A 19,142-nucleotide genomic window follows, 5' to 3' on the forward strand; every position below is an offset into this window, starting at 1 on the left:
TGTCTTGCCCCTCTCTTAGGAACACTGAGGCAAAGAACTCATTGAGGAGTTCAGCCTTGTCCCCCCTGTCCGTCACCAATTGCTTCTGCCCATTTAGTAGGAGTCCTATTCCTCCCTGGGCCTTCCTTTTCCCCCCTATGTATCTAAAAAACAATTTCTTGTTATTTTGTAAGATTCGTTTTTCTTATTCTGTGTCACATCTTTCTTTTAAAGTAGTAATGGTACCATGACATCTAAGAAAATTTGGGTTTCAAAGATTTTTATGGAGAGACAGTATTCTTATTTTAGAGCTGTGAAATACAAAGTAATGAATCAATACAACACTAAAGCAGAAGTTCGACAATTTCTAAATTGGAAATATGGCCCAGTGAACTCAAAAAATAAATTTTTGACTGAGTATTGCTAACTGCAGAAACAGGGAATATGGGGTAAATTCTCCATCACTTGTTATCTTTTAACCACAAATTGGTAGGTTTTTTGGCCCACAACACATGTTGCATTTAAGACACAATCAACAAGTTAATTGTGCCATAGTAACCAGCCACACGTGCAGCTCTGTTTAAGATGTGATAATGCAGTATGCGAGCCAGAAATGTGGAATATGTGGAATAACTTTGTGGCTCATGTGTATCACATCTTAAATTGAATGTGTGTTGCCAGACCTTAGAGGCGCACACTAGTCAGAGATACAGGAAATGCCACAGTGGAAAAGAATTAAGTTCCATCTATTTCATATCCTGTCTTCAAAGGTGGCCAACACTAGGTGCTTCACGAAACTCTCACCTTAGGTGGAAGTATTCTACCACTGACACTAGATAGGTCTGATTTTGGGACTTGTTTAATCCCTAAACATGAGATTTAATATTCTTTCCAAAACTTTTATTATTACTTACGGTAACTCTGAATGCACTCTTGATGCCCATTTAAGATACACTTTTAGAAAGGGCAGCAGTTATTATGTTTTCTTGTTATGTGTATGTCATCCGAGGTTAAAACTAGATCAAGTTTTGCAACATTTGAATTGCTCTCAGCTCGTTAACACATAGCAATTAGAACGTCAGCCGCTGCCTCTTTGAAAGGTCTCTAACATATATGTTCATGCCCTTATGTGCAATTCTTTTCACTCAAGTTCTTGGCATCAACAACCTTCTATGGCAATGAGGCCACAATCTAACTTCACAGATTTATCCAACCACAAATTATTGAACTAGACCAGGGGTGGACAATTATTTGGGCCCAAAGGCCACATAGAGAGTTTTTATGAGTTGTTGCAGGCTGGGTCAGCACTGGCTACAGCTCCTGCCACCTTCCACCCACTTGGTTGCCTGCACACTGGAAGCAGCCTCACTGGAAGCTGTGCATATTTGGCTGGGGCCAGGAATGGGCAGGAGCACTGCTCTGGCTGCCCGTGGCAGGGGCCAGCCCCATGTGGAGTGCAGCAGAGCCAGCCTTGGGCCAGATCTAATCAACTGGCAGGCTGAATCCAGCCTGCAGGCCCACCCCTGAACTAGACACATTCATCCTTTAATTTGTTATGCCAGAACTCAGGCTACACAATCACCCTAATCCTATCAGGTCTCAACATTTATAAATCAATGTAATATTAGCAGCCTGTTATTTCTATAAGAATGATTTATTTCATTTGTGCTTGTCTTTGCAGGCAATGACTTAAGTTGCACTGCTGCAGCAAAGACACATAAGGAGTTAATTGGTTACAAACCTCATGAATACCTATAGTGTATACGGTTAGGGAAGTCCTGTCTCCAAAGCAATTTTCTGCACTGATCGGTTTACTATATACAGTATGGGCATCATGGGTTCTTTCTCTGATCCATGGGTTGCCTGGACCAGCTCTTACAATACAAGTGAACTGAGGGAAAAATCAACAATTACAATTAATCTCTCCTATCTATAGCTTGCCTTTCTGTGTTAACATTTCATCCACTGCAATAAATACAATGATCATCTTCAGAGGGTGCTACTATTTGTGGTTGAAAAACAAGCCTATAATTGAAAAACAGCATATTCACTGGAGGTCATTGATCACTCCAGTAAAATAGCATGCTAAAGAACTGGGCTAGTTACTGCCAGCTCATTGCCAGGGCAATGACTGTTTTGTGGCTATTACTTTTTAACACTTAATTTCCCACTCTGCTTACTTCTCAGGAGCTCATTGAATTATGTTTGTTCTCTCACTCTCCACTAAGAGCCATTCTATGCACACTATATCCATCCAAATAACTATTGTAAGATCTGGTATTAGTATTTCCATTCAACTACCCCCAGGGGTGGATCTAGGATTTTGGAAAGGGTTGTAGTACTTTATCACATAACAGAACACCTCTTTTTCTCCATCTAAAAGAGAAGCTAGCAGCCTTACTAATATGCTAGGACCTAGCACTATATTATTCACTTTAAGATGAAGTGAAAACCAAATATAACTTTTTTTGGAATGTGCACTAATTACAAGATTATATATAAAGTTTAAAAAAGCAACAAACTAAACAAAAACAGCAAAAATATATTATTTTCAGTCTGTAATTACACCAGATATGAGCTAGAGCTAAAATCAGTCTGCAGCACTGTGAAATTGGAGAGACATTACCAAGAATGACTAACAGATAGCAGAATTGCAAAACATAAGGTAGTTTGATTTGTGAAACACCAAGACCATTAAAAACAAGACAGGTCTGTTAACACCTGTGGAGTGAAGAGAGATAAGCAGGAATAAGGTAGATTGTAATGAGCCATTAAACCAACTGACTCACTGAATAGAAATGCCACTGCCCCTTCTGGGTAGAACAGGAATCAAAGGGTGGGTGCAGCAGCACCGCTGCACCCTAACCTCCAGATCTGCCCTTTACCATCCCAGACAAATATCTGTCTACACTTAAAAACTTCCAGTGATGGATATTCCACAATCCTTCTATATGAGGGCTGCTTACCCCTGGTCTGTGGGCCATATTTTGCTTCAAGAGCCATATAATTATGCCTGCAGTGTTCCCCCTGTGTCCAAAAATTTGGTGGAGGGAAGCAGTGGCAGTATTAATTGATGCTCCCCTGCTGCCAAATTTCTGCACCTGTTGAGAGCCCTATGAACCAGACAGTGTGGCCCTGCATGCCATATTGACTAATTTGGGACCTAATCTGGACTGGACTGGCCGTGTACCACTCACTCAGCCCATGAGGCCAAAAGCTTGAGCACCACTGCTCTATATAGTCTATATATACTGCCTAATCATTCTCATAGGTAGAAAGCTCTTCCTATTAGCTAAATAAAATTCATTTTGTTACAATCTACAATACTTCTTGCCCTGTCCCCTGGAGATAAAGAGAACATGGGACTGCCATCCTCTTTATAACAGCCGTTTTTGTATTTAAAGACTGTTATCCAAATCACCTGTTGGTCTTCTTTTCTCTAGACTAAATAACCCCAGTTCTTTCAACCTATCCTCATATGTCATGTTTCCCAGACCTCTAATCATTTTTGTTGCACTCTTCTGGATTCTTCAGTTTATCGACATCTAAGTTGTTGTGTGTTGCCCAAAACTAGATACTCCACTCCAGGGGAAGACTCAGCAATGGTGAAAAAATTGGAAGAATACTATTCTTCTGTAAATAATAATTAATTTCCAAGCAATGGAGTCTGTTTTCAATCTCTGCACTAGTATGGAAGACAGTAGTAGTAGAGTTGGTCCAAAATTTCTGTCCAAACTATTTCTGTTGTGTTTTCAACTTTTGTTTTCTTGTAAAGGCTGAAAGTTTCCCAAAGCCAAGGCAATTTGTTTAAGAAAAGCTCCTGCTTTACCCCATGGGAAATTGTAGTTCATGCCTATCACACTCCCATTCTCCACTACTGGTCTCCTATAAGAAGACAACAATTTCTATGATGAACCAAGGCCATGTGACTCCCATGATGCACTACAATATTTGAGTGATAGTGAAACCCAGAGTATATGATATACTCTGGCTAAGGAAACACAATGAACCTAAACCATAATTCACATGTGTTACCACAAAAGGATGAACCAAAATATTTAATATCCCAGTTAAATATCCCAGTTTTCAGCTGGAAATATTGGGTTTCTAATTTTTGACCATTCTTTTTAAGCAAATTAAATTGAAAAGCAAGTTTCTTGTATTTATCAACACTTTCCATGGATGAAGAAATCTTCATTTTCCACTCTAGTTGGCAGAATGTGACCAGTTATAAGCTGAAATGTAAAAAACCTGAAAATATGTAGCAGTACAGAATTTGTCACTTTATTATTCTCTTAATGATTCAAAAATGAAGTAGTCAAATATCAAAAAGCATTGTATGAAGTAATTCATTATGAAATGTGTTCTAGTCTAAACATTATTAGAATAAACTGTAGAGCTGTGTTACTGTTTTCTAGTTTACTACAATATTTTGCTGTATGGATCTGCAGTTACTTTCCAAACTTTTTTTTCTCTGCAATATTTTCCCTGTTAATCTCTACAGCATAAGAAAAGGAAGATCACTTAGAATAATCAGGGCTTAAAAATTTTGAGGCAAAGTAAAATGAGTCTTTAAGACACATTTAATTGAAAATACCAGCAGCAATATTCTTGCTCTGTTTAGTATTTTATTTGCTTATGAGTACATGTCAATACCACAAGATGGCACTTTCTTACTTGCTACACATACTATTACAAACACTTATCTTCTTCAAATGTTCCCAGATGTTTAGAATATGTCACTTTCCAGTGTTTTTAAACATTAAAAAAACAAGACCTTCTACAAACAGCATTTGTGTTAGATGTATATTAAATGAGGTCAGATAATTAAATTCAAAAAAAGAATATATAAATATTTCAGATAAGAAAATTTAAATACAAAAGGAGAGTTTGTATTAATTAAACTGAATAACAATTTAAAATGGCCAAAATGTATCTACATGGTTTAAGTTAATTTAAAATACTTTATTTTAAAATAATCAAGTCTTCTAGCCATTCATCAAAACATCTATCTACTCATTTCTTTAAAAAACATATTTAGTTATAAACCATCTATGCCACTTCATGTGCTCGAAAATTTAAACAATCCTTATTCTGTCCCATTGATGGAAATGAAGCAAAATCATATTCCAGGATAGAAAACAGGACAAGAAGGCATTAACTTTTAAAAACCCAGAGAATTCCAGATATTTCAACACATTCATCTTTGCAGTTCTCAAAATACATGATCCAGCTTTAAAGTCTTTTGAACCAAATGTAAACACTAGAAAACTCATTGTTGAAATACGTGAAGAGTAAAGAATCCTGCACTAATATAGTGCATACTGATGCAGTGTCAAACTTGTCATTTACAGTGAATGTCACATTTTCTGCAGGATTGTCATGCTTTCCTTAATTAACGCTTACTGAAGTCTGTAGAATTTCTTTTTTTATTATTATTCCCATTGTCAAAACAGGAAGAAATGAATTTTCCAGTTCCTTGGGAGAGATTTCACAAATCTGAAAGTCGTTGACTCCATTTTTTAAAATAAATCAAAGGCAAAATGCTAAATTTGCAATATTTATATTCTGCCCAATATATTACACATCAAGAGATTCCTCAAAAAAACTGAGAAGTCTGAAAGTTACAAAAGAGAAAGCAGTTAAGGCAGCTGATGTCTAAATTTGGATTTTTTTGTTACATGTCTATGTCTCCATCATATGCTAAAGTCAGGGGTTTCTGTTGTTGAGGAGGACTGTGATGCTGTTTTGGTTTCTTGCTGCAAGGAAAATTAAAACAATCTTTTGAAAACAAATGCAAGTCAACATATCAAGTGCAACTTTAAAAAACTTTACGTTGTACCTATTTCCATTTGAAAATTACGTAACACTGACAATATCATGGATACATTTAAGAAAGCAAGTATGGAGCTGTATCCCCACAGGGAATCGTTGTGTGAGGTAGGAATGCAAATTAAGGTGCATCTACTAGGGGTGTGTGATGTGGGCCCTATTTGATTTGGATTCAGCCTGAATCAGAGACAGTGATTCAATTTGTTGATTCAGATCACTGTCCCTGATTCGATTTGGCTGAATCTGAAGATTCAATGCTGATTTAGAGAAGCAGTGATTCAGACACAGACACAGCTTTAAAAGTTTTTTCTGCATACCTTGAGGTAGCAGGCATGGCTTGTGATTGCTGCGATGCTGAGGCACATGGACCATCCCATAGGACTACACGGGGACCCTCCATGTGCTTGGTGGCGAACCCAGAAGTGGACTGGAATTACCAGGATCTGCCGGGGAGTGTGCTAGGGCCCCAACCCCATGCATCCCTGGCTCGGTGATCAGCCACAGGGGAACCCATGAGGCACCAGTCACCGAGACGGGGGATATGGGGCCTGCGTGCTCCCAGGAGACCCGGAAGTGGACCGGAAGTACTTCTGGTCCACTGCCAGGCCTGCTGTCGAGAGTGCTGGGGAGCCCCCCGTGCTTCTGTGGGAAGCTCCATTCTGCCCAGCATCGCAGCATTCGCATGTCCCTGTTACATAAAGGTATGTAGAAAAAACATTTAAAGCTGTCTCTAAGTCCAAATCTCCAAACTTTTCCAAATGTCTCTGAATCGATTCAGAGGGTTCCAATTCAATTCAAAGAGATTAATGGGTCCTCTGATTTGATTCAGATTCAGAAATTTGGCTACTGAATTAGGTCAAATCTTCCCCGAATCGAATCAGGACTGAAGCTTTGCATGGCCCTAGTATCTATCTAATTATCTTTACTCTTGACCATCAGTAGATAAATAAAAAACACTAAAGACTGACTACGCCAGACAGAAAAACTGAACCACATCAATATGGAAACCATTTTGCCTTGATCTCAGATATTCTCATTTCTTTCTTCTCCTTGAATTGCACAAAGGGAGAATTATTTATTGTTACGAAGAAGCACATCTTTTCCATCTTATTCTTCAAAGGATGCCATATAATTTTATCATATTCCCAAGAAACTAGATACTTAAATTTTGAGGTAATGAATAATGGGTAGTTATGACTTTGAAAAATAAGTAGTTGGAACAAAAATTGCTAACCAACAGTCACATATCTCATTTTAATATACAGTATATGTGCCTATAGCAGAAAACAGAACAAGTCAAATATTTATGAGATATTTTCTACAATGGTCATAGTAGAATATTCAGGAAGGCATTAGGGCTCCCCAATTCTGTGCTATAGATAAGAGTAGGTTGGGCACTGCTCAAACTTGTGGCAGCAATGTGGCTCCCAAGGGATAATACATTCTCCTCTGGTGCCCTGGCTATCCTAGAAATGTAAGAGTAGCTTTGTCTGCCCTGTATTTCCAGGAACAAGTAATGAGTCTTAATTTTGCCTTTTTTAGATATAATAAAAAAATTGCTAACTTTAAGTGCCCATGCTTCCATCCAGTTCTCTCTAATAATAGCCTGAAATATAAAAGTTCCCTGCCCCAATAATGCATATAAATCAGCTATATAACATGGAATATAAAGAGAATAGTGGCTTGGGAGCACTTTGGGACCCCAGCAAAAGAAGTCTGCATACATATAAATGTTATTCATAGTCATAAAATAAGTCTGTCCCTATCAAACAGAGCCATGGTACATGTCAGTGATCACACTGGGACAGAACATACATTCTAGTGGAATCTAAGTTGCTCTAATACAGTGGCTGACAACCTTTTTAGGCTGCAGGATAGAAAAACCCAGTTCATGTTAGAGAATAGTGGGCACTGGGACTCAGCTGCTGCTGCTTCTTGGGACAGCACAGGGAAGGCATCCACTGCCACTATTTTTCTCCATGGTGGCATGGGAAACGGACTACTGCTGAAGCTCCATATCTACAGGCTGGATCAGATGGATCCATAGGCAGGATCTGGCCTGCAGGCTGCAGGTTGCCAACCTCTGTTTTAGTACATGGACCAAACTAGTGTAATACAACGGACTAAGTTTGATTCTGCCTATACTCATTTTTAGTTGAGTATCATTGCCTATATTTATTTAAATGATTTTGACTGTGATGCATTTGGCTCTATCATTCTTTTTAGACTATTTGGACACAAATAAGCATGATTCTTTACAGAGTACTTACCAAACAAGATAGGATGTAAAAATCCCCAAAATCAAGATGAGAAAACCACCAGCTGATACTCCATACACCCATATTTTAAGTCTGCCATCTATTGAAAGTGGAAGGGCAAAAAGGGAAAGGAGTCTTTACAAATCAGTCATTAAGTTTTATTTTATTCACACGTTAATGAGTCTATAGCAATAACAATTGCATAGTTGTTGTGTAGCAAGTAGGAACAATATTAATGGGAAATGGACATTAAAAGGAAACAAACTGGCTGAGAATTTTTATGCAGTTTCTGCAAAATTAAAATTTTCTGATGGAAAATCAGAAGTTAATGATTTTTCTGATGAAACAGCAAGATAAAATATTCCACTTCAGGCCAGTTGTCCTAGATAAAACCATGTTGCTGTCTTTCTTCTGGTTGAGCTGCAGCAGTACATCGTGGGAGCTACAGTCAAACCAGGGAATTCACTGCCCATAGAGAAGAAAATAGGTGTATGGGGTATTTGAGCAACAGTAGTGAAGAGAAACAATGGCAGCTCAGACAAATTCAGTTTGGTGGAGAGCTGACCCAAGTAATATCAGACTATCTCAAAGAGCTCACCATGTTTAACCTATGGAAAAGCAAGCCTAGGATCAATATAACCACTGAGACCTACTGGCGGGGGGAAAGGAAGAAGGGTTAAACCTAACTAGGGAGGGTAAAGAGCTATTTAATAAACAAGCAAATGTTGGCTTGTGAATAAACGGGTCTAAATTTTCCACAAATCAGTTAGAGTAGAAATCAGAAAAGATCTTTAATCATCAGAAGAGTGGTGCTCAGGAACTCTTTTCAACAGGAGCAATGGAGGCAAGTAGAAGGAAGTACCATTCTTTGCCTGATTAATAAGCTTTTGCTGTTTGTCTCCTGTGTAAATGCAAGAGAGAATTTGGTCTTATATTGTATGCATTTTTATTTAAGCCCATCTTTACCTGAGGAACATCTTTTTACATGAATTAGATCACCGATGGTGTGGTATTAACAAAAAGTACATAGTAGTGTTAGAGGGATTTTGTAGCTGTAATGGTCCAGGAATTTTACAAGAAGCAAAGCTTTCTTAGTGTCATGTCTTTTATTGGACCAATTGCATAGTTGGGATAGAGCTAGACAAGCTTCTGAAAGCAAGACATTCTTTATCAGGCCAAAAGCAGATCAGTGTGCTTATACAAAACACCTTTGGGAAACAAACATCAAACTTTTTAAGTTGTGATAAAATTTAATTTTCTATATGCTAAACAGAGATCCTCAAGCTGGAACTGAGATAATGTACATAGACACAGACTGGAAGACAGATGTGTTGGTACTTAGCAGGATCCTATATATGGTTGCTAGGTAGCTCACACACATAGCATACCAGGCCATTCATTTATTGTTTTACAATATCTTTTCTATGTACCGATTTAGTGTTAAAATAATACTGTGCTTTATGAAAACTAGCTGGTTACTCTTTCATTCTATGACTCCCAGAGAGAACACAGAGGCCGTGTTCAGAGGAGCACGGCCATGCCGTATGTATCTGCGGCACCACATCTTGCACATTGATGCGTTCCCCGCACTGCTACCTTGCGGGGGGGAGTTGACCCTGGGAGATCCTGGGGTCAAAAAGCTCATGCAGAAAAAAAGCAGGGCTGTGAACATGGCAGCAACATGTACCACCCAAAGCCAGAGCCTGGCCCACCTGAACCATGTGCTGGCTGCCAGCCAGCAGCTGCAGAAACGCCAAAACTGCAGCTCCCTAAGGACCCCAGGTAAGGCTGTTGGGGCCAACGCAGCTGCTGGCCCCAGCCTCCCCTACCCCATCTGGGGTATCCTGCCACAGACCAGAGGGTGTGTGGCATGGGTGTTCCCTGGGTACTAGCTGTGCCACTGCTTCTTGTCCTAGAAGAATCAAATGTCAGCACTTGTGTGGACACGGCCAGAAAGTCCAACACTTGAGCTGAGGTTGAGCCTGATACAGCTATTGAGGGATTGCAGCCCTAAATGCTGGCCTTCAGGAAAGGCCATGTAGGTCCACATCCATGAAAAATGATGGGCTGGACACCTGACACTGGAAAAGAATAACTTAGAAGAGGCTGTAGTTTGTCAAAGGCATTTAAGCCCAAACTGACATAATTCTTGGTGTATATTATATATACTTTTGGATGATGGGTCTGATCTTAAGCCCACTAAGTTTAACAGCCTTTGGATAAGTCCTGTTAGATCAGATATACTCTGCAGAGAGGATACCTATTAAAGGGAAGTCATACATGTTGATATAACATTAAAGCTGAGATCTTAACCATAGGGATCGAGACACTGAGGCAGCCTTAGTTTTGCCTCATATATCATAATATAATCTTTCAATACATTTTTCCAGACTTGTGTAATCATCACAAACTAATTGGAAACACAAGAAGTGCAATATACCACAATGACCAGAAGCAATCACTTCGGGGATTTTAGTGGCTAGGAAACAGCCAATTTCACTGTGGGGAACTTGAAATATCTATCAAAATATTCATTTTACTGTTGCATCTTTACTGTTTGTCGGATTATAAGAAAATAGGGCTGGAAAGGACTTGCAAGGTCATCTAATTCAGCCCCCTGCTCAAGACAGGATCATCCCTGACTAAACCATCCCAGCCAAGGATCTGTCCAACCCACTCTTGAAAATTTCCGAGGATGGAGATTCCATAACTTCACTAGGTAGCCTGTTCCAATGCTTAATCACCCTCATAGTCAGCAAGTTCCTCCTAATCTCCAGCCTGAATTTCCTTTGCTGCAGCTTGAGGCTACTGCTCTTAGTCCTGACTCCTCTGGCCACACAGAAAAGCTCATCCATCTTCTTCCTCTCTATAATCACCCTTCAAATACTTGAAAACTGTAATCAGATCTCAGCCTTCTTGTCTTCAGACTAAATAACCCTGACTGTTTCATCCTTTCCTCACCATAACTCATGCTTCCCAGCCCTCTAATGATTTTTGGCACTCTTGGTGAGCTCTTTATAATCTATCTATGTCCTTCTTGAAGTGAGAGACCCAAAACTGGACATGGTACTCCAGGTAAGGCCTCAACAATGCTGAATAGAGCAGAAGAATCACTTCCTTTGATATTCAAATAACGCTCCTGTTAACACAACACAGTATATATACTGTTTGCAACTGTTGGCTCAAATTCAGCTTACGGTCTATTGTAACCCCCCCAGGGCCTTCTCTGAAGCATTGCAACCTAGCCAGTCGTCCCAGTCTGTATTTGTACATCCAATTATACTATCCCAAGTGCAGGACTTTACACATGTCCTTGTTGAATTTCATCTGGTTGATTTCACATCATGCTTCCAATCTATCCAGGTCATTCTGGATCCTAGACCTACCCACCAGAGTGTCTGCAACTCCACCCAACTTGGTGTTATCTGCAAATTTACTAAGGATGTGCTCAGTCTCATCATCCAAATATTTAATGGAGATGTTAAACAATACCAGAGCCAGGACAGACCCCTGGGGAACCCCATTTGCTACTTCCCCATGATTACACATTAAGCCACTGAGGACTACTGGTTGAGCATATATTTCCTAGCCTGTATTTTGTTAGCTTACTAATGAGACAGTGTCAAAAGTCTTACTAAAGTCAAGACATATTACATCACATGAAACTGTTCTTGTAACATTGGTTTAAAGTGGGGAAAAACTAAAAGCAAACACTAAAAGACTGTGAAGTCTGTGAGGTGGGGAAGAGGAGAACAATTTGGGGTAGACAAGATTAAGTATTTATTGCTACAAAGCCCTTATTTCTGCTGGTTTCCCATTTGGGAGCTACACAGACCCAAACTGAGTTGTTTCAGGTATATTATTCCCCTAAATGATTGGTTATATTATTTCAGATAAAGAACAGCATTCACATTGGTAACCGCTTGTTCTTCATTTGAAGTGAATAGTAGTTTTATACAAGCACAGCTGTGTGCCAGACTGTGATACCCTTACTTCAGAATAATCCTAGAGAAAGTTACCGGATTCCTCCCTATAAGAGATAGTAATCTAATATATTCTATTTTTACCTGGTTTAACTTTCATAATCTTTTCTTTGAATTCACCAACTTTTTCATATTCTTTCAAAACCTGACAACACATGATTCATCACATCAACCTTTTCCCCATCATGAAACCCTTAAGAAGCTTTCTGCTCTAAGACCTTTCAAAGTAGTAGTAATATAATACATCTCTCCCTGGTACCAAGTATGACGTGCAAGTACATCACAAGACAGCAGGAACAAGAATTCCAAAGGAACTCCAAACGTTTCATCTGGTAATGCTTTTGCAAAATATTATTACTTGGTCGAAGCAAAATGTTCTTACTTCCTACATAATGTCATGATTATGATGCATTTTAAAGTGAAGGAACAAAAGTGACCATAAAGCTATCATGGTGGTCTCTCAGTTTCAGCTTTCTGTTTTTATGCACCACAAAATATACACCTTCCTTAGAAATGTTTTAAAGAAAAGTTATTCCATTCACATTCAATGTAATTTTTTTTTACCTGTATTAAAAAGCTGAATAGACCATCCTTTGAAAATGTCATGCATTTTTGAATTGACAGGTTTATTCTTTCCAGCTATGGTTTTGACATCTGCTTTCTTATCTTCTAAACCTGGTACCTTCATGCAGTAGTCCAGGAAACCATTTGATCTCATTATTTCTGTATATCCTCTCTCACAACCACAGACTCCACTCTAGGCAACAAAATGCATTTAATATTAAAATGAACAGTACAATCTGTCGGTACAGTACAACTTCCAAGCAGACCATGTTGAAGCTATGGGCTAGACAGTGCATGTACATTTACCATGTTAACCCCACACCAAACTGAATCAGGTGTGTAAGGAATTAGTGCCTAAGTTCTCAGGCAAACTAAATGAATTAAAGGAAAAACCCAATAAAAAATGGAGTTACAGCTGAAAAACTACTGGTAACTTAAAAGAAAAAAAACAAAATCCATAGAAACATTTTCAAACGCAGATGTTTAAAGTTAGGCATTATGGTATGACCCAAGCTATTGGAGTCAATAAAAAACTTTTCACTTTATTGCAGTTGGCTTCAGATCAAACTTAGACAAACCATTCCCATTTACTTCAGTCTTCTTTTTCCTTCATACAGCTACCTGAAAAACTATGCTATTGGCTGATGTCTAAGCTTGTCCTCCATTCTATGGCTCTCATTAGCACAAAATAAATCAAAACTGTTCCCCTCAAAAAACATTATGGCATGCACTGTTCCAGAGTTGCACATCACACTCTTTCATTTTCATTTGTGTTATGGGTAATTGCCACATCCCTTGTGAAGTTTTGATGGTTTGCCATAATCCACATCTTACATGGCATGGTGAAATCAGGTGGATTATCTGCGAGGTATATGATCAAGTCTTGATGCTTGACTCCTTTTACCACCACCTCCACTGCTCACCTAAAGCAGTCACAAACACTTCATATATAGTTGATCTGTATCTGAATGTCAACTGGCAATGGCAGCTAAAGAAAACTAAACCCTGCCAGAGACTGATAAGAGCTCTAAAGTAAAAGTAAATTAAAAAAAATGTAACACTGGCTACTAAACTGAGCTTTGTACATGTCAACGATAAGCCTAATTCTCCCTTTTTATAAAGTTAATTCCTGATACAGCCTCTAGGTGGGGTCATGTGCACACCAAACTATTTTAGGGTCTAAGATGATTTGAAGATGTTAAAGATAATTTAATAGACTTCACGGTGTTAATTCCTACAATGCATTCAGTAGCATCCAATTACCTGAGTGCAATAGGAGAACGGTTTTCTGCATGCCGGACTGCAGTGCCAGGTTTCAGCAGGTTTGGTCTGAACTGAACAACCTCCTGCAAAAGAAATCCTCTTCACCAAGTACTTTCAAGGATATGTTACAACATTTTTGACAAAGATTAATGCTCAGCTCACTGAAGTTGAGAAGTTTTTCATTGCTCGTTTTATCTACTTATACACTTTTTGATGGAACTCATTAGCATAATATCTGTAGGCATCATATTAATTAATTTATCTTAACAAGACGGGAATTATTATCATCACTATCTTGCCAATGGGGAACAGAGCCATGCAGAGATTAAGTGACTTCTCCAGGGCTACATAGGAAGTTGGTGTCACACCCAGGATGAAAAATTCAGATGACCTGATGCCCAAACCAATAGCTTATCCCTCCATGGGTAAAGTATTCCCTTTTCGGACCCTATGAACTTTCATGTGCATATTTAAAAGGTGAATCATCTCCTCTAATTATGTAGCTGTCTTTACAGCTATGTTTTAAATGACATTAAAATATATATCTTTATAAATAGGAGTGAGTGGAAAAGTATAGGTTGTATTTCCTAATTCATCATTTATAGAATGCAAAGACCTGTGAATGGGCTGTGAAAACACTGTTGGCCAAGGCACTCAGCCTGGAACTGCTGACCATGCGGTATGCTTTTTAATAATAGAGGGAGAAGTTGTAAATGGTGCGAGCAGTAAAAGTGGAGGGGTGAGTTAATGAAGCTTGCTGGTATAAAGAATAGAAGAAAAACTGCAGAATATGATACCCCTCCCATGCAGATGATCTCTCCTTCTCCCTCTGTAGTATGTAAAACTTGCACTGATAATGAAAACACAGGCTCAGCCTTCTCAGGCCATTGCAATCAGATTGTATGCATGTTTGAACCACCGGGTAAACACAGAGATGACTCAGCCAGAAAATCTCATTTCTGTAATGTATGTGCTGATGACGTGAGAAGAAAGTTGGTGAACTTATTTGTTTAAATTTAAACACATGGTATTATAAAAAAAAAGACCTAACTTGACAATCCAAATTGTGCTTTGGGCAAATATCAGATAATTAGTGTACTGTGCTGTACTTTCATCCTCCATGGGTGAAGATGGCTGCATCCAGCAGGGGAAGGGGAGAGAAGAGAGAAAAGAAGTGAGAAAGAAAAAGGGAAGGAGAACCAATGCTCGTTCTGGATTTGGGACATACAGGATGGATGGTCGCGAGTGATTTGCTCCCATGACTCTAGGTCGATGCTGAAACTCTTTAGGGACACCTTCAGGGTGTCTTTGTACCGTTTCTTTGGTGTGCCGCAAAAGTGTATGCCCTTTGACAGTCTGCCATAGAAGACTCTCTTTGGCAGACACAGGTCAGGTATTCTTGAGAGGTGGCCAGCCCATCCTAGCTGTGCCAGTTTCAGCGGGGTGTGAATACTGGGGAGAGTGGATCTTCTGAGCCCCTCTGTGTCTGGAATCCCATCCTGCCACTTGATCTTCAGTATCTTTTGCAGGCAGCACAAGTGGAAGTGGTTTACTTTCTTGGCATGACACTGGTAAATGGTCCAGGTTTCCCAGGCATCAAGGAGGGTCAGAAGGATGATGGCTTGGTAAACCTTCAGTTTTGTCGACATTCTGATCCCTCTGCGGTCCCAGACTGACTTACAGAGTCTGCCGAAGGCCACGCTAGCTTTTGCTAAAATCGCATTGACTGTGACTGCGAGTGCTCTGACCCCTTTCCAGTCACAAATAGCATCAAGCAGGGCTGTGTGCTCGCACCTACCCTCTTCAGCATGGTATTCTCTGCTATGCTGTCGGACGCCTTCCAAGATGATGACCCTGGTATGGGGATCAGGTACCATTTTGACAGAGACATCTTCAACCTGCACAGACTCCGAGTGAGCTCCAACGTCCAGACAGCCGCGCTTCGCGACTTCCTCTTCGTTGATGACTGTGCGTTATGCTCAGGCTCACAGGCTGACATGCAACGATCCATGGACCTACTTTCATGAGCCTGTGACAACTTTGGACTCACTATTAACGTGAAGAAGACTGAAGTGATGTTTCAACCTGCACCTGGCACAACCCCGGGAACCACACATCTCAGTTAAAGGCCACCAACTGTCGATGGTCGACAAGTTTGCCTATCTAGGCAGTACGCTGCCCCATGCTGTCCTCCACATTAATTAGTGTACAGATATCAGATAACAGGGATGTTTTTCTTCCAAAATTTCACATACTTGTATAATCTCTTTCAAATTTCCTTCTCAGGCTAAATGTAATCATTTAGAGATAAGCTTTCACTTTGTGTGCTGGACTGTGCAAACATACCTGTCACATTCATCCCATCTGAACGCTGACACCACACAGTGCGTTCATTATCTCTCCAAAGACTGGTTTTCCATGAATAGTTATAACATTTCCCTCCTACAATTTAAACAAATCAATAGCAAGTAATCCACACATTACTATAAAAGGCATATACATTCTCATCAAATAGAGTAAAACAAAGGGCTGTCACTTCAATACCTGAACAAGGCCGTGTCTCTATCACTTGTTCAGGACAGCTCTCTTGGTTTTGTAAAGACTGTATGATAAATGCTCTTGATCGAGACTGGCGACCAGTAGTCTCAAAGCTCCTGCCATCAATGCATGTTAGTTCACATGAGCTCCACTCTGACCATTCTGTCAAATGGCAATCGCCTATCAAGCCAAGGAATAAAATCCTGTTACCAAAGGGAGACAGTCTAAAAGAAGAATTTAAAAGTGTCCAACCATCAAGGGAGTCAGAAAATAACAGTGGTATAACCCAATAATACAGTTCCTTTTGTGTCATCTTGAAACAGCATCTTATCTTCAAAACATAAATAAAAGGGTAAACCCCTTTGAAATGATTTAGAGCTAATTAGCTGAGTGTGAAGCTGATCCATAGAAGTACATTTTATTACTGTCAGCCTCACTTTCCTCATATGTTGTGGACCACAGGTTTGCTGTATCATCTTAGATTAGATCAGAAGCTGTTTGTGTAATGTGTCTTTGTATTAAAACAACGGGCACCTGATCCGGACCACCAGCTTCTGAACGTTACCCTAAAGAAAATAATAAGCAACAGTCTGACTTATCTATAGAATTACATGGTATTACACCTTCATCCCAACAACATCACTTGTGACTGTTCAATTTATAAGGGGCTCTCTAACCCAAGAAGAAGCCATACCAGATAGGTTTTCCAGTGCACAGCCTCTGAAGAACTTACCTGGGCAAGGCACTGAACATGATAGTTGTAGCGCATTGTCTTTAGAAGGCAACTCTCCACATAATGCACCTTCTACTTGTTTGGATGTACCAGAGGGAGAAGCATCATGTACGACACATGTGAGATTGCGAACTTGGAACCCATCACCACATTTTCCACTCTATGAGAGGGAAAAGAAATACATGCTGCTGATGTAAAAGCAATCAGATAAAGATAAAAACAAGTTTATATAGCAGCTTTCATGTGGAAATACCTCAAGGTGCTTTTCAGACTGTGTTACTTTGCACCAGCTGCTAGCTGGCACAACACACTGTGCTACCAGTTGAGGTGGGGGTGGATATAAAGAGACCTTCTTGTACTTCTATGCAGCTGCAGTGATTGGTGGGGAGCAGGGTCATACAGAGCTGACAGGTCTATTCAGGAGAGTGTACTACCTGCCTGCAGCAAGGAAAACAATGCATTTCCTTCCTTTGCACTCCTGCAATATCCAGAAGGCATTCTGCAGAGTTGAAGATCTCAAGCAGAATTCTTTTAGCAGCTTCCCCTGAGGTGGTGCAGCTCCACACTGTGCTATCCTCAGACTATTCTTCAGTGACGGGATCAAGCATCATGTATATGAAAATCACTGCACTCAGCACTAGCATGTAAGCACATCTGGGCTAAAATAGATTACGGCTCTTAAACAGCTGTGTAACAATCCAAACAGGTTGGAACAGTGAATAAGAAAGAATGCAATACTCCAATGAATCTCGAGGAGGAATTTAAGCACGTAGAACGTAATAACTGGAACAAGCATTTGTCTTGAATAAGCGGTATGTCTCAAATTCATATTTTCAGACACTCGGGCCCTTTTCCAATTAGCTGAGTTTGGGACCTCCCAGGCTTTGTATCAGGAAGAGGGAACAATGCAGAAAAAAATAGCTTTTATTGGGAGTATTTATGATTAAAAGAAATTAATTTAATGGTCACAAAAGGTGTCTAAGTCACAGCACTGAAAATCCTCAATTTGATATGTAAAGGGCGACAGCTAGAAAATGATATGTAGAGGTTTGCTTTTAGGAATTGGCTTGTAGGTAAAGTAGATATTGCATTAAAACAATGGTTTAGGAGAGTGGCAAGGGTTAAATGATTTCTAAAAGCCTGTTTGTTACAGTTTCACAGCTTTCAGGGAAGACAGGGTGTCTGAGGCCAACGGATATACACATCCTGGGAAATTGAAAATATCCAAACTTTATTTTCAAACTAGTCATAGGCCTGGCTCCAGGGCTACAGTCACCACTTGTAAAAACCCTTGGGATTTCTGGTTTCAAATGAAATGACTAAATGGAGGCATGTGCATGTGATAGGTTTATGAAATAGGACTTTGGCTGACAAAACAGAACATGGACAGTGTGACGACCACAGGAAGACCAAGCAACGATGCCTAAAGATGAAGAGTCATTGGAGGAGAAAGACTACAACCGGAGTAGTTTTCAAAACAACACACTGGCAGTTGGCATCAGCCACCGACCTTCAAGGTTGCTGACATTGGATAGTGAAGCAAAGACCCTCAAGGTGGCATTTACGTACCAGCTGGACGCACTGCTCACCTTGTGTATATTCTGGGCACAGGAGAATTTGGGTAATGTATGTTGTAATCATCTTGCTTGCTTTGTCTGCATTGCTCTTATTTCCTATCATTGTGTATCAATAACATTTAATTGAGTTGTGGTCAGTCTGAAAGGTTGTGCTTGCCTGGAACCAGGTATTGGGGTTGGGATGTGAATACAGTGCCATCAATGGGGATGTGGGATGCACATTTCCAGACACCCCTTCTGACAATAACTCCGCCTCTGACCTTAGTGGTTAAAAGTGGTAGTTTCATCTCTACAACATTAAAGTTCTTCAACTTTTCAATAAGACTGTCATGAATTTGGGGTTTGTGGGGTATTTTGCATGATTTCTTAAGTTTATTTTACTAATATGGCAAGTGTATCCTACATATAAATAATG

The 19,142-nt window shown here is 39.7% G+C and overlaps 1 protein-coding gene across 2 annotated transcripts in view; it reads right to left on the bottom strand.

Annotated features, from left to right (window-relative positions):
- Nucleotides 1–4,587: 4,587 nt before the first annotated feature.
- THSD7B (thrombospondin type 1 domain containing 7B) overlaps nt 4,588–19,142 on the bottom strand; it is a 680,297-nt gene continuing 665,742 nt past the window's right edge. For both annotated transcript variants that reach the window (XM_019480192.2, XM_019480191.2), the window contains exons 22-28: nt 17,151–17,310; nt 16,424–16,597; nt 16,226–16,321; nt 13,880–13,962; nt 12,617–12,809; nt 8,082–8,169; nt 4,588–5,738 (exon numbers count right to left, since the gene is read on the bottom strand). In XM_019480192.2, coding sequence (XP_019335737.2) covers nt 5,657–5,738; nt 8,082–8,169; nt 12,617–12,809; nt 13,880–13,962; nt 16,226–16,321; nt 16,424–16,597; nt 17,151–17,310 — 876 coding nt within the window. In that variant the 3' untranslated portion in view covers nt 4,588–5,656. The remainder of the gene's footprint in view (nt 5,739–8,081; nt 8,170–12,616; nt 12,810–13,879; nt 13,963–16,225; nt 16,322–16,423; nt 16,598–17,150; nt 17,311–19,142) is intronic.

Source organism: Alligator mississippiensis, chromosome 4 (assembly GCF_030867095.1).
Source record: "Alligator mississippiensis isolate rAllMis1 chromosome 4, rAllMis1, whole genome shotgun sequence".
Lineage (NCBI taxonomy): Eukaryota > Metazoa > Chordata > Crocodylia > Alligatoridae > Alligator > Alligator mississippiensis.